A 26,705-nucleotide genomic window follows, 5' to 3' on the forward strand; every position below is an offset into this window, starting at 1 on the left:
ATTGGGATCTCTCGAACGGTAAGAGCTACAGAGTCGGTTAAATGGGGAAAGTTTTAGAGACCTTTATGTGAAACTTATTTCCGGTTTCCAAATTAAATTATCTTTCTCCGTTTTCCGGAAAATTGGGAAAACATCAGAAGCTGCCTTTTTATATTTTTCAATACCGTAGACTTGACCATTCGTCGTCGTTTCAAATCGTGATAAAAATACTTTATCAGTAGCCGTTATAACCTCATTCAATGTCTCTACTCAATTTATTTACTTTGTAGCAAAATTCTTCGAGAAAACACTGGTTTTGCTTGCAAATATTTAATGAGGACGGCCAAATCAGCTATCTAATCTAGGACTAGGACGGCCTGCAGATGTTTGAAGATAACTTGCTTTACTATACAGGGACCACAAAAGAGGGTAAATACTTCGCTCAAAAGTGATGCAATTTAGTGACCTATGTGACTGATAGTTTTATTGTATCCTTCTGTTTTGTAGTGTTATCAACACATCATAGTTTTCTTTCAGATTTTTGGGCTGTGGCTACTGATAAAGTATTTTTATCACGATTTATTTTTATTTTCTTCGCATTATGTGGGTAGTAACTCAAAATTATTACTAAATAAACTTGTTTTAAATGTTTTGATTACAGAATGACTGACAGCGATTTGTTATGATTTTGAAAGGTTGGTAGCACGGCCGGATATAAACTTTCCTTAACGACCGCTTGGCGCGAGATTTAAAATTTCCGAATTTTAGATCCGTTTTTCGTCTTAATGGTCAAATCTACGGTTTGAAAAAATTACGAGTTAATAGCCGAAAATGTGCTCTACAACTTTTATCTAAAGCGTTTTTCCATAAAATTAACCGTACAGGCGCAACAAAATCAAAACCGTTTTCCCATGTTAATCTCCTATGTCCAGGGTGCTCTTGGACACCTGGTATATAGGTATATGGTCTATTTCCTTATTTTTTTTATAAGTCGAATATCTATAAAACGATTATATCTAGGTATAGGATATTATACACAAAATGTGTCTAAAATAACAAGCAAAATCCAAAAATGAGCAAGGTGACACCTACTTCCGGTTGAACCGGAAAACAGAAACAAAAATTTCATACCGGAATAGCGTTACATGTTGCTACTCCGGTATGAAAGCGAACATTAATTTACATATGTTTTAAAATAAGTAGCATGCTTTCAGCTTCCAGACAGCATGTCGCACGTGGCATGATACTTTGGTGTGAAAGCCCACTTAAATAAAATGTCATAATACGACAACTACCTGCTTGAATTTTATAACAACAATAACTATCTTGTCACTATCAATGTCAATAAGGTGTTAACCTAATAACATGTTTACCTACGACCTCAATGTAGATAGCTAATTACGCATAGTTTTCCGTTACGTAATGAACCTCTTTACGCACAGTTGTTGTTTGCTATTGAATACATGTTATAAATCTGTAAAAAACGTACAACTGTAAAAAAAGCTCCCAGTTTTAAGATCGGACAAAAAATTATTGTTCTAATGCTGAAGAAAATTGATTTCGTGTCCATTTCTTACTTTATCAAAGTATATTAGGGGGGATCATCGCGTAGTGCATTGTTTACAGAGTTTTAAGTATAAATTCCGGTTCGTCTAGAATATCATCTGCAATAGCAAACACATCAAGTGATGCTACGGAAAGTATTACTTCTAATACTACTAATAATTCAACTGAGGTGTATAATAGCATTTATGTTTCACCTATACATTAATAAAAATAATATAATATTCTATTATATATTCTAAAATAAGATAAAATTCTCTCTGTCTAACACATTACTAATTGATTCGGTAATGTTTCAACTAAAAAATCCATAAATAGCATTAATTTTGCTGAACTTTGTTGAGGATAAAGGATATTGTGGTATACATATTTAATAGTGCAAGTCTTAAGTACATATTTGCTTGGAGTATGATACACAAAAGAGATCGAGGGGCTAACCCATAAAATGGTAATTGCTGAAACTATAAAACATTAACTTCTAACATTAAAAAGGATTAAAAGTGACACATAACCATATTATTAAAGAAAGTTTTGGAGTAATATTATTATAGTCTATTCAGAAGTGAAAAGTTTAAAGCTCTACTAGGGACAACGTATTATCGCCTCTCTTGTATAATAATTAGTTTTAAAGTTAAATCTGTTGCAAGCAAAGTTGTTATTTGACCCCCGTCAATAAAATTTATGAATATTTTTTCCTTTTAAGATTGAACAAAAGTTTTGATTTATTATTTCTTGAGAGAAAAATGTATGTTTACACATCGAAAACAGATTTCTGGAACTGAGTTATGGTTAAAGTTTTACATTTATATAAATTATGGTGCCCAATGTGCAAATTATACTGTGCAAGACTATTAATCAAAATCCTCACAATCATCCATTAGACTAATGTAGCACTTGCATTAATTTTCTTTAACTGCACCAAAAGACGTCAGGAGTTTAACAGTAAAACGGTAAGTTTTAACAATAATAGTTCCAACAATGACACCCAACTTCGTGATGCTCCTATTCCACGTATATTATCTAAACGCAAAACAAAGCGCTTTTAAGACGATTAAACCGCTGCATGTGCTCATAAACATGTTGCTGGTATTATTTGCCTTGTTAAACCAACTCGAATTAGGTTAATGAAGCTTAGGATCAAGAATATTTGTGCAAAATCTCTAAGAAACCCTGTATGAACTTTTTAGAATAGAATTTTTGGGTTACACCACTGAAGAAAAGAGTTTCAAACAGTTTTTTGAGTGGTTTAACCTCTACGAATTCTCAAAAATAACCGAGATACAGGGCGTTTAAGTTACAATTTAATAGATTGAACTTAATTAGAAAATGAGTGTCATAGTTTCACAAATAATGAATAACTGTCCAATGAACTATTTCAAACATAATATAGATTGGGTTGTATCATCGAACTATTACGTTGTTAAATAACAGATTCTAGCAACAAATACTACATTATGATCACTCTCAAATACAGAGGAAAAGCAATATTCCTCCATACTAACTTAAAGTTAGACAATTATTGGCTAGTGTCAAAAGCCCTAAATACCATTGTATAACCTTTGTTGTAACGTAAAGTCAATCTCAAACAATGAATATATAACAACAAGAAGTGTTTAACAAGAACGCTGGAATTTGATAAGAGGATCCAAAGTAAACCTGCTAGGATTTACTTACCAAAGGGAATTATTCTGTTTGCTTGAGACCCGTTATAGTATATTACATACTCAGGTGGAAAGTGTTTGATTACCGTGGTTTGTATACTATTCTATTTTCAACCATTTATCAAAATCTTCTCGAACTTTTAATAAATCATTCTGTTGAAATATTGATTGCTAATAGTCTCTAACAATAAGGTAGTATAGGTACGAGTAGTTATGACTTCAACCATAATAAACGACTGGTGATTTGTTTACAATCTTGACAACGTCATTATTGTGTTATTCTGTCTTTAATATTTTGAGCTGAAACGTTTCTTAAAGAGCTTTTGACATGGAGATTTATGAAGCTGCAGATGTGACTCATCATCACCTGAGCTGCGAGCTGTTGCAGAAATGGCGGCACAGTCTCTTAACCATAAAAAGTAAGGCTGTTCGATCGCCTCTGCCGTGGATGGTGGATTAAAATCTAAACTTATCCTTTTCTCCCCATAGGGTCTAAACCAGCCCTTAAAAATGGGTTTAATTTTTATTTTTTATTTTAAGTCTTTGTTTTTTTCAATTAAATATGCATTGTCAGTTTTTTTCTCCATAATCAGCTTTGTTCCCACCTTTAAACAACTATTTAAATTCACAAAATCTTTATAACATGGGTCTCACTGTCTCCCCCTTTCTAAAAAGACAGCCATTGATTGTCGAGTTGAGCTCCTGAAGATGGCCATTTATATGTCCGAAACTAGTAGAGCAGGCCTTTTGAAGGTCGAAATAAAGTATTGTGGAGACGGCTGCGTGTCATTCCCTTCCTTTTGTACATAAAAAGTAAGCCCAGATATGACAAAACGCATATTGACATTCACCCGGGTGGAAAGTGACATTTACTCGGGTGGAAAGTAAAAGCAGGTAATTTTCATCTTTCCACCTGGTTTACACATAAGAAATAACGTTATTGCATGCCTGGTTGAAAATAAACAATATTCCGGTTTGTAGATATGTTGGAATAAACTAGTATATGCCTGATACATTAAGAGAGTGTTTTAATAAGGCTATCTGAAGTAATTATTTTAATGGAATATACAATTCAAAATTGCCCTTAAACCGAATGCGATAAGAAAAATTGGTCCATAATTCCAACTTAGAACCGAAAGTTAATACAAAAATGTTGAATATTAAAGCTGAAACGTTCGCGCTGAACATATTACCCTACACCACAATAAAACTATCAAGAACAGAAGAAGTAAAACCAGTTTAAAATTTGTTTGAGTACGATATTTGACCAGAAGGGTACTCGGAAAACCTGTTTTCGTTTTATTTATACGCGAATATACGTGTGGAATTAATTTGCGCCCTCAATAGGAACAAATTTCCATAAACAAAGGTGGGAAAACACTACAAATTACTGGGTTAAAATTCATGTTTTGCCACATGTGCACATGTAAAGTTTTTTCTGAAACAATATAGCAGCCACCACGTAAGCATAATGGAAATAAATGTTTTACTAGCTTAACTATTTTTTTCGACGACTTACTTTGAAAGTACCTCATGTACGCTTCCATTTAGAAGCAGAAAGGGGTTATTTGCCGCGCGCGAGCAGAAAGAGAGATTTTCTGCTCTAGAGCGTTTTCGCTTTCTACTAACAATCTAGTCACCAAATTTTTTCGGCGTTTCCATAACAACGCTTGATATACCTGTTTGAAATAACCACATTCCGTCAAAGTGATTTATCGGTGACAATGAGTTCGAGCGACGAAAATGATGTGAGTTGTCCTTCTAATCCACCCCACAGCAGTCGTCGAAAAAATATCGTCTATATTTCGAGCCAAAAGTACTTTTGCCGCTTTTACATGATTGCAGCGTTCGGCTTCGCCTCAAGCTGCAAATTTCATGTGCAAGCGGCAAATATATACTTTCCGCTCTTAATATAGAATATACTATTTAGAGCCTATAAATTGCACTTGGGTTTACAAATTGCAGTAATTATTCAGTTGCACAGAAACCCATTTGAAATGAAAACCTCAGTGTTCAACAATATGAAGACATTACCATCATTATCACAGATAATCAGTTTGAAGAAAACGTGGAAAAATAAAGGCAACCGCAATAAATCTTTCTCCATCTCAAGTGAATTTTACGTTTTACATCATTCGTGGTTTCTTACCGACATCATGTTTAATGTCTGTTTTGATGTGCATAAAGCCCAGGCAGATTTGCAGGATAATAAAAGGTTCATTCAATTTTAAGATGAAATATAGTTGAGTTGAATCCCCAAAATCCTTCGTTGTACTGACGTGGGATTAACATGGATTTCCTCCTTCTTGTTAGCGCTAAAAAATGCTCTATGTGTATTATAATAAAATCAGGTTGTAAACGTTTTATGGTGCGGAAAATTTTGAGCATTGCGCCTTAGGTATGTAAAACAAGTAAGTGTGTGGAATTTTTATTAGAATTGATATAAATTTTAGTGTTTATTCTTGACAGTGGAATGCAATTTTCGAATATTACATCTAGTTTTAACTTCCTTTAACCAACAATATTTCAGCTATATTAGGCTAAACAATCAAAGCTGTCGGTAAAAACTTAATTTTTTGTGCTATTCCTAAATTTATTAAAAACTTCAAAAACTCTAGCCGTTCATCGCTCTACTCGCGCACGTAATTTTACTACAACTTGGTTTAACCCTGCTAAAATCGGATAAACAGTACACTTGTACACACATTTTAACAGTTGTAAAGCAAAAATGTACTTAAACACTGCAAAATTCAGTGAAAAACAATAAAAGTTGTGTCTCGGAATATTATAATTGCACTTTCAAGACATTGACAAGACAGACACAAGAAGTTTGACTGAAATTTCAACACTCGAAGAGCGAAGACAAACTAAAACACTGCAAAATTGAATCATAAAAATGGAAATCTGTCTTGTTTACTTAAAATTGGACTTTCAAGACAGTTTTCAAGTGTTTTGGCTTGATTTTTAGTAATTGTAGAGTATAATTATACTTAGACCCTGCAAAATTCAGTCAAAAACAATTGAAATTGTCTTATGTCTGTTTTCCCAATATTGGCTAAGTTGAGTTTAAGGACAGCTTAGATAAATTTAGTTTAGACTGTGATATTTTGCGCATTTGATCTGTTACATTTAAATATCAACTAGGGCTAAACCATTAATTGATGCAGCTTAAAACTTTCCTAAAAATTATTTAAAAGTTCTAAAACTCCCGACCGTCATCGCTCTAATTGCGCAAGTAATTCCGCTACAAACTCTATGCCACAATCGGTTAAACCATACACTTTGTTGGGAAAAACAGCAACCATGGTTGTGTTTAGCCTCGAATTGATATGACCGAATCAGGAAAATCACATTTTATCCAGTCAAACACATTAATCCGTCACAAACCTTAAATTTAAACATTTATTTCTCCTAAACTCTCCGGAGAAAAACCTTGATTTTTTCTATGTAAAGTGGATCTTTCAAAAAAGTAACACATCACACTGATACAACTTTTAATAATAATGATTGCGACAAACTGCTGCCGTTTAAGTTACAACGTTGTAACTTTGAAATATTAGACCGGACTCACAACTTCCGTAAGTTAATTTTTGTATATTGTAAAAAGGTTTTTTGTTCTTAATTTGAGGGATTTTAGAATTTTAACCAGGTTTTAATGGTGGTTTCTGTCACATAATCACAAATCATACATTGTATCAAATAAATCATCATTGAAATATCTTTAGCTTTTTTGTCTGCAATTTAATTACCATTTTTATCATGTTTATTTTCAATTCCTTTTTTCGAAAAGACTAAAAAACAGAAAGGTTTATTATTACTCATCTATGTAACTTTAATGAAGTAGGTAATTAAACACGTTGGCGACATCATGACCCACATGTGGGTCACGCGGGGTTTTCTTACTAGACGTATGTGCTCACCGGTGGGATATGGACTATTGTATGTTTTATTGCTTATACACGGCTACGTTTATTTGGAAAATCTTTGAATTTGGATCTACGGCTGTACGAATGGTTCATCTTTGTATGAGCAGCGTGGTTTCGCAGAATTCGCAATTTTGAGATTAGAACAAACCATAACAACATATAATGCTAAATATTGCAGTTTTGTTATTGTTTACTTATGGATATAAGTAATTACAATTCATCGAAATAGTTTTAATTTTGCTTTTACAAATAGAAAAATACAAACAATATACAAAAATGCTGCAACAAATTACTAAAGAATTTTTTTGAGACAAAGATTACATATGATTCACACTCTTTGCAAAAGGTTAATATATTTCTAGCTTTTACTTTTGCTTCTTTGCCTCCTCATTCCTATTCAATATCCATTCAACCCCACTATTGTACAACAATCGGCCCTTATTCAGTAGGGTTTGACCCACCGGTGGCCGATGGGTCACAATGGCTGTCAGATAAATTTACTTGCAAGCTCAGAATTGCATTATCAACGTCCCGTTACATGTATTTTACAATTTCAGCATTTACAACTGTCTTAATTTAATAGAGCAACTTTTCAATATTTAAACTATATTTTAAAGTCACGTGACTAATTTTGACAGTTCCCAACTGGACATAGTATTGCAAGGTCAACTGGCTTTTACGTCAGTCCCGTGACGTGTATTTTACAATTTCAACTTTCCCAGCTGTCTAAATTTACTTTACCAAATTTTAAACGTTTAGACTACACCTAAATTGTCACGTGACTAATTTTGACAGATGTTAAGTCGCTTTTACAGCGTTGTATGCTTAAAATTGTATGATCAACGTCACCTGACAAGTATTTTACAATTTCAACTTTCACAACTGTCTAAATTTAATCTACCAAATGTTGAACGTTGAAACTATATTTAAGAAGTCACGTGACTAATTTCGGCAGCTGTCAACTGGCCTCTACTGTGTTGCAAGTTTAGAATAGAATTATCAACGTCACGTGACGTGTATTTTACAAGTTCAGCTTTTACAACTGTCTTAATTTAATCTAGCAACTTTTAAATTTTTTCTAATTTTGAGAGTTTTCAATTGGACTTTATAGTGTTGCAAGGTCAGACTTCAACGTTCAAACTACATTTTAAAAGTCATGTGACTGTTGATGACAGGTGTCAACTGGCTTTTACGTCAGACTTGCATGATCAACGTCCCGTGACGTATATTTTACAATTTCAACTTTCCTTTCAACATTGAAACTACATTTTAATAGTCCCGTGACTAATTTTGACATATGTCAAGTCATTTTTACAGTGTTGTATGCTCAAAATTGTATGATCAACGTCACCTGACAAGTATTTAACAATTTCAACTTTCACTGCTGTCTAAATTTAATTTACCAAATTTTCAACGTTTAAATTGCGTGTTAAAAGTCACGTGACAAGTTTTGACTGAGGTGTCAACTGGTTTTTACAGTTGCAAGCTCAGAATTGCATTATCAACTTCACATTTTTAAGTTCTAATAACATTTTGAGTGATTTTAGGAAAATTCTGATTGGTTGAGATTTACAGGGAATCGCCCAAGCAAGAACATCATCATCATTCACCCTTGCCAATGTTGGCCACCAGTCAATGAAAATAACCAGTGGAATTGTAAACACCCGCAATCCTAAAAAATCTTCCATTGTATGATTGTTATTCCTTCAATATGTGAAGGTGATTACGACTATTTACATGCCTGAAAAGCGAAAATGTATTTCTTTTTTTTAGGATAATGGCAACATTGCGAAACTATATTTCGGTAAAATAACTCTGTTGAGGGCAGTCCAGGACGCAATTACGACAACATTAATCGCGAATCAACCCCTGAATGAGAAAGTTGGTTTAATAAATACCCTCGATACAGGCTGTGTAATTGATATTGTTTTTAATTAAACTTTTCAATATTTTTTTGCTTTTTTATTTTTGAAACATTCAATTTTTGCTGGAAACTTTCAAGAACCTGAAACCAGACAGAAACTCTGCTGAAAGTAAAACAAAACAAATCTTTTAATGCAGCGTGAACTTTAGAAAGGTTTCCCTTTACATTTTTAGATATTTCTGAGTTAGGAATTGTATTACTGATGGAAAAAGCCCATCAGTCAGTGAGTGATATGGGATAATTCTGTGCCTTTAAAAATATAATTGCCTGGTGTTATTTAAACACGACAAAAAAAATAAACAATTATTGCATTAGCAGTGTTAAAAACACGCTTTCCTTATGGTTTTTCATTGCAAACTTTCTCTTAAAACTTGGCGCATATGGTGTGTGTTATTGCCGAATTCCTCATTGGGTGCTTAATGAGTTTAATGCAGTTAAGTGTCTGGTTAATTAGTTCAGGATGCGTTATTGATTGAACTGATAATTTACTAGGTGCATCAAAAAACAGAAATATGTTAAAATTATATGCAGTAGAAATTGGTTGTTGTAACGAAAAAATGTTATTGTTAAAGCTATAATTTGACATATTGAATCACTCTGTAACTGTTAAAATAACCGAGTTAAAATGATAACTGTAAAGTTCAGCCGAATCTGTCTCTTTCTTGAATCACCTTACTTATTTGACATTTTTACTATAGACACTATACAGGGTGGTCAAAAGAGGATTTCAAAGGCAACAAATTGGCATATTGAGTCAAGTTGTAGGAGGAAAAATCACAGAGTTAAAGTGGCAACTTTCTTTTTGCTCAGAAGTAATTAAGTCATTCATTTTTATAGCTCTACGTCCAACGAGTTAAATATTGACAGCAGTCATGTGATATTATGAAACTATTTACTTCGGTGATTACGTCGCAACTGTCAAAAATCCTCTCTCATAAAGTCATAAATTCAATTTAAGTAGTAGTTGACAGTGATCTCGTGATCTTAAAGCATTCTTTTAATCTGATGGTTACGTTAAAACTGCCAAAAATCTCCCCCATAGAGATGTAACGTAATTTTTTTTCTTAAAAGTCTTAAAAAAACTAAAAGTTAAATTTAAACCAATCTGTCTTTTTCTGGAAACACTTCAGTTATTTGACATTTTACTATAGATAATATATAGGGTCAGTAAAAATGGATTTGAAGGGCAAGAAATTGGTTTATTGAATCACCAAAATAACCCCCTAAAGTGTAGAAAATTCCTGTATTTTTTTCATAAAAAATGTACCTACCTTTATTAAAACAAAACATTTATTTAAAAGTAACAACATATAGCACGGTTTCAAAACAAAAAAAATATTACAGTTGTACAGAATGTTCCAAAAAACATATCCAAAAATGCCCTAAAAGCACTCATTGATGCATTGTTAACTAGACATCCTAATAAACCCGTCTAGATCATTAATTATTCATGTTTGCAGGATTTCATTACACACACATTAAACGTACTAACAGGAAATCAATCAAGTTGATTAAACATATAGGCAAATACAAATGGAACATTTCATCACCCTTGAAATTCCAGCTTAAAGGTGAATAAATAGTTTTATTTTCAACCAGGTATGTAATAACGTTATTTCTTATGTGTAAACCAGGTGGAAAGATGAAAATTACCAGCTTTTACTTTCCACCCGGGTAAATGTCACTTTCCACCCGGGTGAATGTCAATATGCGTTTTGTTATATCTGGGCTTACTTTTTATAGAAGAGACTGTGCCGCCACCTCTGCAACAGTTCGCAGCTTAAGAAACGTTTTAGCTGAAAATGGTTGAAGTCATAACTACTCGTACACCTATACACTACCTTATTGTTAGAGACTATTAGCAATCAATATTTCAACTGAATGATTTATTAAAAGTTTGATGAGATTTTGATAAATGGTTGAAAATAAAATAGTATACAAACTACGGTAGAAAGTTTAATTTCTGTCTCGACATAAAGTACCTAATCTTTCGACAGAAATCAAACACTTTCTACCTTAGTATGTAATCTACTATTCCACCAACTTTTTAGGTTTCGATAAAACATCTTTTTGAGTTAAGCCCTTATTCCTTTCGCAGTATCCCCTATCTCAAATTGGCATACATCCCAATTCTCGTTAGGATCAAAATTTTTTTTACTGACCATTTCTTGATAATCCATTAAGCTTCGGTTTAGGTTCGTGTATCCCATTTTCCTGATTTGAAACGGGCAAGTGTTTTATTGTTCAATCGAGTTTTGTGACGAAATGAAAGACTGACCTTTGTTATCGGAAGTGAAGTGTGTATTTTTTATGCAACATAAATCTCAACCTAGATCAAACAATAGGAGCATCTTAAACGGCACGCTAACGGAGCTTTTTTTGAAGTTTCCCATATAGGCTCAAATTTCGAGTGTTATTGGCTCAAAAATACCGGTTTTTTCGCCGAACAGAAGCTAGAACAAAAACTTATTACAGCACTGCGAGAATGTGGAGTGTATTCCTGACCTATATTTAAAATCAAAAAGGCAATCTCCGGCTGGAGTTTAGCATTATTGGCTCGGCAATATAGATTTTTCAATGCGGGAGGCGTCTTTAATAGCACCTTAACGACACTGCAAAACTGCTGCAGTATGAAGGCTGTCTGTTAATTAATCAATTATCTGTGTCATATTAGAAAAAGCTTTAGTGGATTTAAATACAACGTAGGGAGGACTTTAGGTACAAAAGTAGCTAAAGTTCTGCAAGAAAAACCCCGAACAATCTGAATAAATATAAATAAATATATACTAATTTTTTTTTATTAAAAATGCTTGTTTTTTATAAAAAATAAAACAATTTTTTTTTATTACCAATAAAAATTATTGGCATGCTGCAATTGCAAAAATAAATAAGAAAATATTACACTACATTATGCTTTTGCAGAAAATTTATTAGATAAATGGCACTTTTTTAAAAAATGTTCAATAGCATTTAGCGGTCTTCGACATTTTCAAAGTAGTTTTAGAGGCCTCTGGTAATATAAAACAATTTTAGGAAAGTTTTAAACATTTGTAGCACCCTCTGGCACTTTTAAGAAGATTCTCAGTAGCATTTAGGGGTCTCTGACGCTTTCAAAATGGTTACGAAGGCGTCTAGCAATTAAAACAATTTATGGGAGTGTTTAAGACACTTGTAGAGGGCTCTGACACTTTTTAGAAAGTCTCTGACACTTTCAAAATGGTTCTAGAGGCCTCTGGAAATTTAAAACAATTCTAGGAAGGTTTAAAACATTTGTAGAACCCTCTAACACTTTTAACAAGGTTCTCAGTAGCATTTAGAGGTGTCTGACTCTTTCAAAATGGTTATAAAGGCATCTGGCAATTTAAACCATTTATGGGAGTATTTAAAACACTTGTAGAGGGCTCTGACACTTTTTAGAAAGTCTCTGGCACATTCAAAATGGTTCTAGAGGCTCTAGCAATTTGAAACAAATTTTAGAAATGTTTTAAATACTTTTAGAACACTCTGGAAATTTTAACAAGGTTCTCAGCAGCATTTAGAGGTTTTTGACATTTCCAAAATGGTTTTATAGGTCTGATGACAATTTAAAACAGTTACGGGAAGGTTTAAGACACACAGAGGATTTTGGCACTTTTTAATAGGTTTTCAGTAGCATTTAGAGGTCTCTAAGACTTTCAAAATTGTTCTAGAGGCCTCTGGCAATTTAAAACGGTTCAAGAAAAGTTTAAAACACTTGTAGAAGGCTCTTGCACTTTTTAAAAGGTTTTCAGTACAATTTGGAGGGTTATGGAACTTTCAAAATGGTTCTAGAAGCCGCTGGCAATTTAAAACAATTCAAGCAAGTTTTAAAATACTTTTAACACTCTGGTACTTTTAAGAAGGTTCTCAGTAGCATTTAGAGGATCACATAAACGGGACACCCTGTATGTGTTATAAGTTTCAGTTTTTAATTGATTTAATGTCCGACAGGGCTATTATTTCAACAATAATGACACCTATTAAGGTCATTAGGGCGTTATTTTTCATAATGCCCTCTGAGCATTTTTTAAATAAATTCGATTAAATCTCAAATTTTTACTTTGAAAGAAAATAAAAAATTAAAGAAGGAAAGTCGGACATTAAACATTGAAGTCACCACAGGCATTATAAGGACACTAATGCATGAGGTTGATAGGGTAGAACACTAGGGCCTCCGGCCCGAGCGGTCTACTTCGACCGTGGCCATTGCAGTAGTTAACTTTTGTGACGTCGCAATTAACCCTGTCATCTGTCGACGAAAAAGGTCAATTAAAAGTGGTTTGAAAATGGTTGAAATTGTGTGAACAATTTTATTTGTTCACTTTTAATTCAACAGCAACAGCTACAAACCGAAAAGTTCTTATATTGTATAGCAAATTACAATTTTACAAAATAAATCAGCATGTCCCAAAATAACAAAAAAATAAAACTCTTGGTTCTACAAAGGAAAAAGATCACACAAGTAGGTAATTATTAAAAACCTTAATTTTAATTAGGTTATAAGGGTTCATACATGTGTTTAACTCTTCAGCTATTTCAACTGCTTTATGTATTGTTAAAACTTTTACTAAAACTGAATACTCCATTACGAAAAATAATTTAAATTATTATTCAAAGAATTCAGGCAATACTAATCAAAACAAACAACTTAACACTTTTAACAGCTCCGGTTGACACGAATTTAACCTAACAATCTCTAACCACGCGGACAAAGCATCCTACAAGGCTGGTTAGGTCATCCTCTTAAGTTTAACGTCATGGATTAGACCATGTCAAGTAAATTCGCCTATTGTCATACCATATCATAAACTTCTACTCTACTATAATCCTGGTTTATTTGAAGTTTTCTACTCCGGTGTTAAACTGGCTTAACTACAGACTTTGGCTCATAATTGCGGACTTAGAACAATAGCCACTCCCCAAAAAATAACCCATTAACGATATTAATAATCCTTCCATTAGAAAACTTGATCGAGACCTTGACGAACTTTACACCAAATCCGCGTTCCAATTTCCTATTTCCGACCCTGAAAGTTTTCTAAGCCGTCCGGCGCCGTCACATATATTTTGGACACGACATTTTTCTATTTTATTGAAAATACTCGAAAAACTGATTTGGAATACGAAGAAAAATCGGAAAATTACAACTTACCAGGCCCATCTGTTCTTTCGGTAAATTCGGAAAGTGCACCTTCCCGATTTTATCGCATTTTGCTATATAGTTCTTGCCTGGTCGACTGCTTTTCGGGTTTTCAAGACGGAAAGTCGCTTTTACGATTAGGGAGTAGATAAATGAAAATTCCATTTAGATTTTATAGGTTACAATACAGTCAAAAAGGTAAAAACTACCAAATGTTTTTCATGAAGCTAAGAGAGGGTTTTATATGTCAAGATGTGGATTTTTTTGTTAAAAATAAAAATTTTGGAAATATACAGTGTGTTTCCTCAGTATTGCATGGAAGTCACTGTTTGAAAAAACCTACTAACCTAAAACCCACTAAAATTCGGCTAAAATCACCGTCTTCACCCTCTAGATGTATTTCATGTTGTTCATGGATAAATTTTAAAATGAGCTGAAGGGTTTTTTTGTTTATTTTTAAATAAAGCTAAATGTGAATGCTGAAACGTGACAGTGCCGCTATTTTGCTTCAAAATCTCCGGAATTTAAAATGTAATAATTCTGAAAAAAGTCTGGCATAACCTATCATACAAAGGCTGTAACACCCTACAAAATCAAAGCTCTAGCCCTCAAACTTAATTTTTGATAAAACCTTAAAAGCTACGTTCCACTTTCCCGGATCTCTTTCATATGTCAAAAAAACCTTGAATATGTAGAGAAAATAATCACGGTTAACCTATTATACTAGTCCAGAAAATCAAGGCTCTATCTGTCTAATTTTTGGTAACGTATCAAAAGCTACGCTGTCCCAACTGACACTAAAAAACAAAACAGAGCACTTTAAGCGTCGATCACGTGACCATAGTACATTTAGTATACATAACAGTTACGTGACTGTTGGAGCGTTTTAAATCAATGCCAACTGTCACATTCTTATCAAAACTGACAGCTGTCAATGTCAAATATAAACTGACAAATTAAAGTAAAACAACTCGATGCAAGACACTGTAACAAAAAGATTGAACAGTTGTTTTTTATATTTAGGTTAGGATTAATTCTGGCCGGATTTGAACCTCTGTGCGTTTGCGTTTCAGTTTTCTGTGTGTTTTAAGTCGAATTTGATACGGCATACACACTGAATGGTTTTTGCCGCCCGGGGGCGGCAGTTAGAGCAAGACAATTTTAAAAAATTACCATGTATTGATGAGACACTTTTCCAACCTTTGACGAAGAAAATTTGACAAAAAGTTAATTTTTGTAATTTTGCCCCCATAAATGCAAAACACCCAAAATGTCATAATATACCGGATGTTTTATTTAAAATATAATCCAGTTAAAATCTCATAAAATGCAGAATTGTATATTTTTAGCTTAAAATTGACAATGTTCCATAAAAAACAACAAACTGTTATAATGAGGTAACAATTTCAGCATTACGTTAATGACATTGTAAAACACCTGTAATTTAATACGTAATTAAATTATGTGTCAAGGTGATTAGGGTGTATTAGAAAAATTTACTTTGGTACGTAATGCTTGTTTTCAATTAGGATAAAATTATACAGGGTTATCAATTATCTGAAAACAATATTTGTAATGCTGACAAACGTGTGTTGGCTTTCATAATGACTGAAATATGGGATTTTAATCAATGCTTGTTTACTTCCGATGCTCCTGCAGAGATTTTCGTGTTCGTTTGGAAAGTTTGATAAGTTTTCCTTAGCTTTAAACCCAGACTTTCTTTCACATATTACGTTTACTTTAACGGTGTAGTTAAATGCATTTGATTGATTTATTAGATCCCAATAAAAGGATTATGTTTTCTATTGGAAACAATGAAGAAATAAACTGGAAAGTTCCGTAACGTTCGGACAAAAATAATAAATCCCGTCTCGTAATCCTCGTAAAACTATCTGATATTTTTACTCGATTTACTACATTTGCACTTATTTTTAATTGTTACTAATGCCATAAAGCGCAGTATTAAAAGCTGCCATAACGAGGCAAAAACCCTCACCTTATTAGAAGTTCGGTTTAGAGGAAAATTAAATTTAGTCGACTAGAATCAGTTCCAAATTGGTTCAATGCGGTGGAATTTGGTTTGATGGAAATATGTATTTTTTTCGGTTCTAACAGGTTCAAGACATTGAAATTTATATGTATAATGTATAGATTGTTTTTTCGTATGTCAATCAGTTGGAAAATATTATTTATTGATTAATTAAGAAAATAAACTGAGTACTGGATTTTCCAGGCATATTTCTCTTAAATATACGATTAATTAGAGAAAAAGGACATGTCTAACAGGACACGGTCAGTTTTAATGGATTTTGCTGTGATTTATAGTTGATTTCAATCATGTTTCAGGTGAAATATGCAATTAAAGTTGCGTTTCTTTGAGGGGCATACATAATAAAAATTTCACACTGCTAACTCACACCATTATTTTAAGATGTTTAGAAAAATGTCCAAAAAAAGGAAATCAAGTTTGACGTCTTATAGCGTCCCAACGGGGCTAGCAATGTCCGCTCAACGTCACGTGATAACTCCATTTATTAGCTATACTGACTTCGTATAGACTACACCTAGAATCATCTGATGTGTCTGTACTGAATGTTTCAAATAATCAAGTTATTCGCGATTTATTGGAAAAATGCATCGGTCAGTATCGTCGCCATATTGGATTTGGACGTGTCAAGGTAGCCATTTTAACTAATTTTTGCATGGAAAATACGAATCTGGTGTCTGTTTTGCTGTAACTGTAGCCATTTTGTCACTTACTTTGAAATTAGGGCATTTTTGGCTCTTTTTAAGACATGGCACCAATAAAAAATTACATTTTGATAAATGACACCTCACGTCACATTTCTACCATTAACCTAAACTAATTAAGGCAGTTAAAGACGATTTTAAAAAATTTTACACTCCTAACTCAAACCGTTTTCGAGATATTTAGAAAATCGTCAAAACAAATTTGACTCCCTCTAGCAGCCCAACTTAGCAGTGCCCGCTCAACGTCACGTGATAGCTCCAATCATTAGCTACTTACGATCATTTAATGTGTCTATACGGAATGTGTCAAATAATCAAGTTATTAGCGATTAATTAGAAAAATACATACAAATCTTGCCCAAATGAAGGTTTTTCTTGGCCTGCTATAATGACCGCCGCCATATTGGATTTAGACGTGATTTATGGTAGCTATTTTAACTAATTTTAGCATGGAGAACACGAATCTGGTGCTCGGTTTGCTGTAACTGTTTGCAATACTAATTACCCGTTCAAATGTCTTGTGTTTCTAAAACTCTGGATGATTAAAATCATTTTAACAAAAATTTTATATTCAAAATTCTTTTCTAATTGGAAAAAATTAATATTTTATATATGTAATTTTAGATAAAGTTTGATAGCGACTTTCAGACATTCTGAAGTTTGAAAAAGTAAGAAATGCTAAAATCAGTAGTAGTCCATATTCTTTCAGTGGAGTTGTACAAGTACAAAAGGAAGGGAATCCTCCTGCCCGTCTGACCAACATAGAGAGCATTACATCTTGGGGTGCAACAGGACTGTTGGTAAACGCCTGATTTGTGCAGTTGGGTAGTTCTCCACTCGTATTCACGAACACACGCGGGAGTACTTGAAGTTCACCAACAACCCTAACCTAAATACCACTTGTATCTAATTTTTTTCTGCATATTCGTCTGAATGGCCACACCTTCAATACTGAACAGGGTTTCAAGATTCTGCACGTATGTGGGAAGGGCAGCCTTCTTAACCACCTTGAGGTGCTTGAGATCACAATGCTTCTGAGGATAGTGGGCACACCTACCTGAATGATCAGCTTAATCACACAATCAACTTCCTTTTTTAGGTCTCTAACCTTTTAATGCATCCTAATCCCTTGTAAGCACCCCCAGCACCCCTTCTTCCACCATCCTCTCCGTCACCAGCGTGGTGGTCCGTGTTCGCACTTTTTCTGGGGTTTACCACTTTATTTGAACCCTTAGCTACCTTCATCTTGCTCATTACGTTGTCCACCTGTTACCTGTTTGCTAGTTTGGTGCATTGTTTATTTATTTTTAACTTTACAGCTTGCTGAATGAATGGTTGCGGCTTTAACCTTTTATTGTTAATTTTTAATTGATTTGTGGGTTGCAGAACTATCTGAAGAATAGTACGAATTCTGAGAAGCACCCTATATCTGTCAAACGTTGACAGATATTAACCAATGGTTTTTGCCATTAGGTTTTCTATCAAATTTGAGCTTCAGACACCACATCAGTTTTTGCCTGTCTCTATTAATAAGAGTATTTTCCATTTAAATACGTCTAATTGGCCCACCCTGTAGAACATTCTTGCGATACAAATGTATCCAGTGGACCCGTACCTTAATAAGGATTCCAAAAAATGTGCATGTGCAAAAGATTTCTCACTCTAAGGCCCGAATTCAGTATCACAATTGAGGAGCTCCTCACCCTTAACTTTTGCTCTTTTGCGTCTTACCTCAAAATTTCGTATTTAGAACCGAAAAAGTTGTCGAATAGATGGTCTTACTACTACTTACTACAAGTAGTCTGAAGTAAAGTATACTAGCTTGTAATAAATGGTTTTGAGTAAAATATTACCCATATATGTAAACAATATAAAATGGATTTTTTTGAATTTTTGAATTATATGTATAGAAGATGATGACGTTTAATTTTTCGGTTTTTTTCGATTCCACTTGCTCACGGTACTTACTTACTAAATCTGTGAGATAAGCTTTTTCTTTAACGGTCATGTATTTTTCTCGGTATTTTCTAGACATTGGTTACAAACCATTTAGAAACAGATCAACGTAGCTGACAATGTTTTAAATAAATGAGGTTATGTAAAAACGGCCAATTTGAAGGCCAGGTTTGTTTATCAAACGGACAGTTATGAATTCGTAAATTAAGGACGGCCTCAGTTTATGCTCAAGTAAGGGATCAATCATGATTCTGAATTCGGCCCTAAGTGTGTTTTACAGCCGATTTTGCCTCTCTGTCTTTTCAAACTGTGTTTCTGGCAGTTCAAATTTTGTAGCGATTTTTCAGGTTATTGGATAGGAAATTTAATGAGGATTTCAAAGATGTGCTTAAAACAGTTATTTTCTCACTCCAAGTGAGTTTGACAAGCAATTTTGTTCCTGACTGTCAAACTGTGCTCAAAAGTTCAAAAAATCAGCGTTTAGAAAATTTTTCTTGGATTATTCGATACAAAACGTGTTTCTGAGAATTACGACAGTTATTTTGACAGTGGTCACGTGACTGCCTAGCTTAATTATCCTTCAAAAACCACGTGATATTTGTGATGAATGTCAAAACTGTCAAAATTTGTATAAAATTTGCAAAGGATTTCAGTTTAACGTAGTTTTCTTACAGTTTTCGAAACAAGACTTTTGAGATTTATGACAGCTATTTTGATATTTGTCAGTAAATTACTGGCCAATTACAAATTGTTAAAATAATAATATCTTCAGATTTGCGTTATTTTTCTCATCTCAAAAATATATAATATTATTTGTCATAATTTAAACATGAAATAATGAAGAAAAGTGACAAAAATCTGAAAATGCTATTTTTTAGAAAACGTTACTTCTTCATAAAAAGTTATAATATTGGAACACTTTTGGTAAAAGAATCACTTTGTCAGAAAAGCGAAACTAATTATGCGGAAAATAATTAAATTAAATAAGACAGTATTTGAAGTAAATATTGCAATATATGTCTTTTTCACTATTTTTTAAATATAGTGGATCATTGACACTTTGTGATTTACAAAGTGTCATAAGTAGTAAGATAATTAAAACCCTAAATTAAACTTTCTATTTTAAGATAAGGCTTGAACATTGTAATTTTAAGACAATCTTTTGAAAAATTGGTTTAGCATTTAGATAATATGTGAATTCACTTATACAGGGCTAAGCAAATTTCCAAGAGGTTTTGTTACAACTGGTAACTCTGAGCCACAATTTTTGGACAGTTACAATATTGTTTAAAGAGACAATATTTTTTGCAAACTAAAATGGCAAAAATATAAAGAAAAAATGTGTTAACAGCTAAATTTATTACTGTAATAATGCAACCATACATGTAAAGTACCAAGAAAAACTACACTTTTAATGGCCTAGAATAATTTTACTCTAATTTGTGTGTTTTAAATAAAATTTTACAATTACAATTGTTTTAAATCAAATTATTTACATCTACACCAATTAAAATTGATATAATAATAATCATTATTTTACTAATCTGAACTTACAGTCAGCTTTCATAATCCAATTGCTTAATCTGCAATAACGATAGAAAACTCCTTGATAAAGCTATTAAAAAAAAAGAAATAATAATTAATTGAAGCTTTTGTGTGCATAATTAATTATTATCATATTAGTGTAATAATTATTAAATTGACTCTGTCATCATTATCTCGTTATAAGCAGTTGCAATTAGTACTGGCCTGAAAATACATTAGTTTTCATACTATAAAACTTTTGAAACTATAGTAACTAGTAAGAAAAAAACGAAAATAGGGTAGTATTTCAAAATGTTAGATATTTAAATTAAATGATGAAAATGTGCACTCCTAACTACTTATAAATTATGCAGATACATGCAACAAGCAATTTATAGTACACGCAGGTGCCAGTAAATGCAACATTCCGCATAAAAATTATAAAAAAATTATCTGTCTCCTGTAATTATGTAGAAAATTCAACCACTGAAAAAAACTGCTATTTTTTATGTAGATTTTCAAAAGTTATACTCAGGTTGTAGTATAAGAAACATTTAATTTTGTTAGCAAAATTGGCAATACTTCTTCATCCATTCACGCTGCACTCTAATTTTTCTTTCAATAAAGATAATCGAAACAGACACTTCTGACGTGAATTACAAGTTTGTTTACACCAACTAACATGTTTGACTGGTTTAGTTTTCGAATGCAACAATAAAAGTTTCAAACGAAACTTAACAAGCAAATGTTTGAAATTACCTTCAAAATCCAGTACACCACTCCAAACTACAAACAACAATTCATGTACAAAAACCTGGCTAAATTATTCACTCAAACACAGGAAAAGAGGGTTTTTTAGAGTTAAATAGAAAAAAGTAGCAAAACTCGGAAAACTTTCAAAAATTACGACTTTAGGCGCGTTTCGAGCAGTAAAAGGACGCGCTTCTTTACATCGTCGGGGCTTTGCGAACACTGGGACGCGCCAGACGTCCCGACGCTTTTCAACACTAACATCGACGTAACGCAGAATCACGGGATGATTTAAGTACTAGTTGCAAAACCTTAAAATTTTAGTTTATTCAATAAAATAGTTATTTATGCAACAAGTGCAAAAAGTACATCTTTTTTGTATGCAAGTGAAAGTTGTTATACGAGACTGAAGGTTGAGTTTAACACGTGAGGGCAAAAAAGGACTTTTTGCATGGGTTGAAGACAACTTTTTTTATAAAATCGCCTTGTTTGATGACAAAAGCACGGCAAATATAGCATAGTGGAAAAAAGATTTTATCTACTCCTAGCATGGTAATCATTCATTACATAGCTCATTTTGAGTTACGTAATGAGCGATTTTACCGCACTAGTGCGATAATAATCGATTTTATCGCACTAGTGCGATAAAACAACTTTAAATGAAAATTTCTGCTGTAATTGTTTATTGAATTTAAACATAACTTTGATACATTTTTTCATATTTCTCCTTTGACTTGGCAGGCAACAAGCCAGATACCACGTTTGCGGCAGCTTCTTCAATATCTGACGGAAGTTCTTAAGACATGTTCATAACGAAATGCACTTTTAAAAATTTGTGACTGACGCTGTTAAATTGTCGCTTAAGTAATATGTGGAAACAAATGGCCACCATAGCAACAACACCAAAACAGTACAGCGTAGATGACAAAATTTAAGGGTAACAAATAACTACCCGTAGCAAGCATATACGAGACGTTCCTAAATAGTTCACATTGCACAAAATATGAATTTTTTTCTTACTTTACGCTGCTTCTGATGGTCGTAGATAAAATGTTGTACATCACCCGTGGGGTATGGCAAATTAACGTACTCGTGTGATCACCACAACTCGGTCTACGACCTCGTCGTGGCAACACTCCCACTCGTGACTATAAAAATGCTCATACCCCACTAGTAATGTAAATAACTATTGTTACACTAGTTCAAAAAGAAGCCATGCCTGGCGGAGCTGTCGCTAAACAAATCGACCACGTACTGGTAGATAAAAGAGCAGCAACAAGTATTTTAGATGTTAAGAGTCGAAGAGGGGCATGCTGCGGATCGGATCACCTATTAGTACAAATAAAATTCAGATGCCGAATATTAAGAAACATCGACAAACAAAAACAAACAATGGAACAGTTAGATTTCGGAAAACTGAAGCAACAACCAACCAAAGAGAACTACGAAAGAGAAATAGCGCAAAAGCTGAGAAACGCAGGCAAGTGAAGGACACTGGAACAAAATAAAAGAAGAAATATTAGAGACGGCTACACGAATTATAGGGAACAAGAATAAAAATAAAAGGGCTGAATGGTATGACGAAGAGTGTAAAAAAGCCATAGAAGAAAGAAACGAAGCACACAAGAAATATATGGAAAGGAGAAAGGCGACAAAATATGCCGCAATCGAAAAAGAAAATACGAAAATGATAGAAGTCAGGAAATGGAGAATGACTTTCAAAATAACGATCTAGGGGCAGCATACAAACATCTACGTAATCTGAGAGAAGGATATAAACCCCGGACAACATTGTGCAGGAACGCAGAAGGGCAGATAACAAGTGACCCACAAGAAAAAAAAACGTTATGGAAAGACTATTTCCAATCCCTGTTAGGAACACAAGAAGATGGTCACCCCTTTAACATGCAGCACGGGGAGAGAGGAGAGGAAGCGATAGGACCCCTAACGCTTGACGAGGTCAAACAAGCAATCAGAGTGCAAAAGAACAACAAGGCACCAGGAATCGACAAACTCCCGGAAGAATTATACAAACTAGGAGGCGAACACCTAACAACACAAATGCATGCACTGATCACCAAGATATGGGACGAGGAACGCATTCCTAGCGAATGGAAAACAGGAATTATCTGCCCAATTTACAAAAAAGGGGACAAATTACCGTGCCGTAACACTACTGTGTTCGGCTTACAAAATTTTCACACATATACTGAATCAACGCATTCAACCCATTACCGAAGAGATTATCGGCCAATACCAAACCGGCTTCAGGCAAGAACAATCCACAATTCATCAGCTTTTTACGGTGAAACAAATCATGAACAAGTCCTGGGAACACGACATAGACGTGTACAATATTTTCGTTGAAAAACAGGGCGACGGACTCGCACCGACACTGTTTGACCTGGCTCTGGAATATGTCATACGACAAACAAATGCTGGGAGGTCAAACTTATTAACAAACAAATCGATACAACTGGCCGCCTACGCAGATGATATTAATATTATCACCCGCAGAGCGGAAGAGGCGGCAGAAATATACACACAACTGAAGAGAGAGGCCAGAAACATCGGACTCGAAATAAATACACAAAGGACAAAAACACTATCCCAGGCAAGAACAAGAGGAAACGAAAACTACCCCAGAGTAGAGGATAACGTGGATGCTGTCCAGAGCTTTACATATCTAGGTCTCAACACGAGAGGATCAGAGGAATCGGAGATACAACATCGAATAATATCGGCAAACAAAGCCTACTTCGCTCTGTCCCATATATTTCGCTCCAAAATCATACTCAGAAAATCAAAAATCAGGATATACAAAACCATGATCAGGCCGATACTATGTTATGGATGCGAGACATAGGTCATGACAAAGAACTCACAGAATAAACTGGAGGTGTTTGAAAGAAGAATACTAAGACGGATCTTCGGGCCACTAAATGAAAATGAGATATGGAGAAGAAGATATAATCATGAAATCTACCAACTTTTCAAGGAGGCACCTATCTCAGAATTCGTCAGACTACAGAGGCTACGATGGGCAGGCCAGGTAGTAAGAATGCCGGATAACACGCTACCAAAAAGGGCCCTCAATAGTAGGATGCAGGGCAGAAGACCAAAAGGGAGACCACAGAAAAGATGGGAGGATGGAGTGACAGAAGACGCGCAGAACTTGATATGTGTCAGAACCTGGAGGAGAGCGGCGTTGGATCGACAGTGTTGGAGGCGGAAGATAGAGGAGGCCAAGGATCAATTTGGGCTGTAGCGCCATTGGAGAGAGAGTTCAAAAAGAAGAACTTTTTACACTAAAAATTATTTTAAAAAAGTGTGCATTTTTGCATGATTTCGAAAAAGGTCGAAGAGAACGTAAGTAACGTTTTTTTATCGATAAATCTAGGTGGTTAATTAGTTTAAGAATAATTAGTTAACAAAATTTCTATTAAACATTTTATTCTTAGCGTTGGAACTACTGATTATTAGAATAAGCCTGAAAAATATGAAGATTGTAAGGTCTAAACAACTTACAATAAATGAAAATTTCAAATTTTTTAGCCTTAAAAGTAGAAGATCATGTTAGTTAATTACTGTTAGTTGTTGCGACCGATTTGTGTAACGTGTATGTGTAACGTAAATGTGACATATCTGGAATAACAAGGATTAGTTAAAAAAAAATTATACTCTTTTTTAAATCCTATAATTTATGGAAATTTTGGTTTCAAACCTCTGCAATTTCTTTTAAATACTGTTTTATTTATTTCACTCAGTGCAGTTTAAGTTTGCTTAACATTAACCGAACTAAAACTTAAAAAATTAAACCAATTTTATCTAATTTGTAAAAATTACAGAGCTGGCAAAATAGATTTATATGGTGTTAGTTTGTTTTTTAAACGCCCTGTATATTTGCAATCTTATTGTGGTTAGCACTAAAGAAAAGAACAGTTCAAGACGAATGTGTTGAGTTTTTTACTGTCGCTAAAAGCCTAAAAATTGTCAAAAAAAAATTTTCATGAAATTTCATAAAAAAGAATAACGAAAAAAAAATGTTCAGTGACTATCTGCACCCAATAGACTAAGTTTACATCCACTTAGAACCGGGAAAACGTGGTCGCAACTAGCAGAGCGTAGTTTCAAATTTAATTTTTGACATGAAACACCCTGTATATATTCAATCGTGTTGCGGTTAGCACGATGAGAAAGAGCAGTTCAAGACAAACATTTTGATCTTTTTACAGTCGCTGAAACCACAAAAATGATGGAGATAACGCAATTTCAAAAATTTTATAAAATTTAAAAAAAAGTCGAATATCTCGGAAATGGTTAGAGTTAGGAATTTTAGAAGAAACCAAAAATGTTCAAAATTACTGTCTGTACCCAATAAACTAGGTTTACACCCACTTAGAACTGGGTAAACGCGTTAACAACTGGCAAAATATTAGAGTTTCAAAAAAGAGCAGATCAAAATAAACTTTCCGAGCTTTTTACAGTCGCTGAAATCCCCAAAATGGCGGATATACCAAAGTTTCAAAATTTTTAGGCAACTTCCAAAAAGAAAGTTGAATATCTAGGAAACGGTTAGAGTTACGGAAATGTTGTGAGACTGAAATTGTTCAGAATGACTATCTGCACCCAGTGGACTACTGTGGACCCACTTAAAACCGGTTAAATGCCGTCACAACTTCAAATTTCGCGCATTTCCAATGTAATTGTTTGTTGAACACCCTGCAAATGTTCAATCGTGTTATAGTTAGCACGAAGTGAAAGAGCAGTTCAAGGCGAACACTTTGAGTTGCTTCAACACCAAAAATGGCAAAGTTGCGAAATTTTAAAAATTTGGATGCAAGTTTCAGAAAATAAAATAAAAAAGTCGAATATCTCGGTAACGCTTAGAGCTACGAAAATTTTGCAAGAGACCACAAATTTTCAGAATGGAGCTGCTAAATTTGCAAATTTAAATAAACTGTCCCAACCCAACCCTGGCTCTTCATCTGTTTTATGCTTTATTTTATATTTTTTATGACGAGCCCAAAATGTATAGGAAGAAAGTTTTGATGTCAAAATTTCAGATAACAACACTTGTAATGAGTTCTACTTGCGGTCCACTCTGTATAAATAGATGTTTATCTTTCTCCACCTTTAGCTTGTGGCTACAGGTTTCTACAAAACGCTTTGTCTCATTAAAATTAAACTTTCTAGTTCCCTAGTTTGGTTTAACTGAATGCAATGAATGAAACTTTTTTGTTGGGTTTTAAACCAAAAACTAACAAAAGTTTCTGAGGACTAAATTAGGATGAACAAGTCCATTAAATGCACCGAAAGATTTGAAAAACCTTCGTGTTTATTTTGCTACTAAATTTCACTAGTACCGCAACTCGGGCCCTTTAAAACTTCCTTTGGGGAAAGTTTAGCTTGTTGAATGAGCTGGATTTTGCAGCTGGAAGGGTTTAAGTGTTTAATGTGAGCAATAAGATACTTTTACGACAGTTTTAATGTATAGTTATAGTTGGAGATAT

At 33.8% G+C, this 26,705-nt stretch overlaps 3 protein-coding genes across 3 annotated transcripts in view; 2 read left to right on the forward strand and 1 right to left on the reverse strand.

Moving 5' to 3' along the window:
• The window catches only part of LOC145729666 (diuretic hormone receptor-like), a 190,365-nt gene extending 168,977 nt beyond the window's left edge, over positions 1-21,388 (reverse strand). The window contains exon 1 of the transcript XR_014178436.1: positions 21,202-21,388. The gene's annotated coding sequence lies outside the window, so the exon portion shown is untranslated. The remainder of the gene's footprint in view (positions 1-21,201) is intronic.
• A 1,019-nt stretch (positions 21,389-22,407) lies between these two features.
• LOC145729328 (uncharacterized) lies at positions 22,408-24,058 on the forward strand. The gene is made up of 3 exons (XM_081980038.1): positions 22,408-22,672; positions 23,069-23,359; positions 23,433-24,058. Exons 1-3 carry the CDS (start codon positions 22,408-22,410, stop codon positions 24,056-24,058), a joined length of 1,182 nt encoding a protein of 393 aa, XP_081836164.1.
• Positions 24,059-24,061: 3 nt separating this feature from the next.
• Positions 24,062-24,460, forward strand: LOC145729329 (uncharacterized). The gene has a single exon (XM_081980039.1). It carries the CDS (start codon positions 24,062-24,064, stop codon positions 24,458-24,460), a length of 399 nt encoding a protein of 132 aa, XP_081836165.1.
• The last annotated feature ends 2,245 nt before the right edge of the window (positions 24,461-26,705 follow it).

This window comes from Ips typographus, linkage group LG5, assembly GCF_016097725.1.
Source record: "Ips typographus isolate SLU linkage group LG5, UJ_Ityp_2.0, whole genome shotgun sequence".
NCBI lineage: Eukaryota > Metazoa > Arthropoda > Insecta > Coleoptera > Curculionidae > Ips > Ips typographus.

Excerpts from the sequence above, each read along its gene's own strand:
- LOC145729328 (XM_081980038.1), top strand. The coding sequence starts at position 22,408 with ATGCCTGGCGGAGCTGTCGCTAAACAAATCGACCACGTACTGGTAGAT. Across the intron at positions 22,673-23,068 it reads GCAAAAGCTGAGAAACGCAG|GAACACAAGAAGATGGTCAC; the intron begins GCAAGTGAAGGA and ends AATCCCTGTTAG. Across the intron at positions 23,360-23,432 it reads AGGGGACAAATTACCGTGCC|AGATTATCGGCCAATACCAA; the intron begins GTAACACTACTG and ends CCATTACCGAAG.
- LOC145729329 (XM_081980039.1), top strand. The coding sequence starts at position 24,062 with ATGACAAAGAACTCACAGAATAAACTGGAGGTGTTTGAAAGAAGAATA.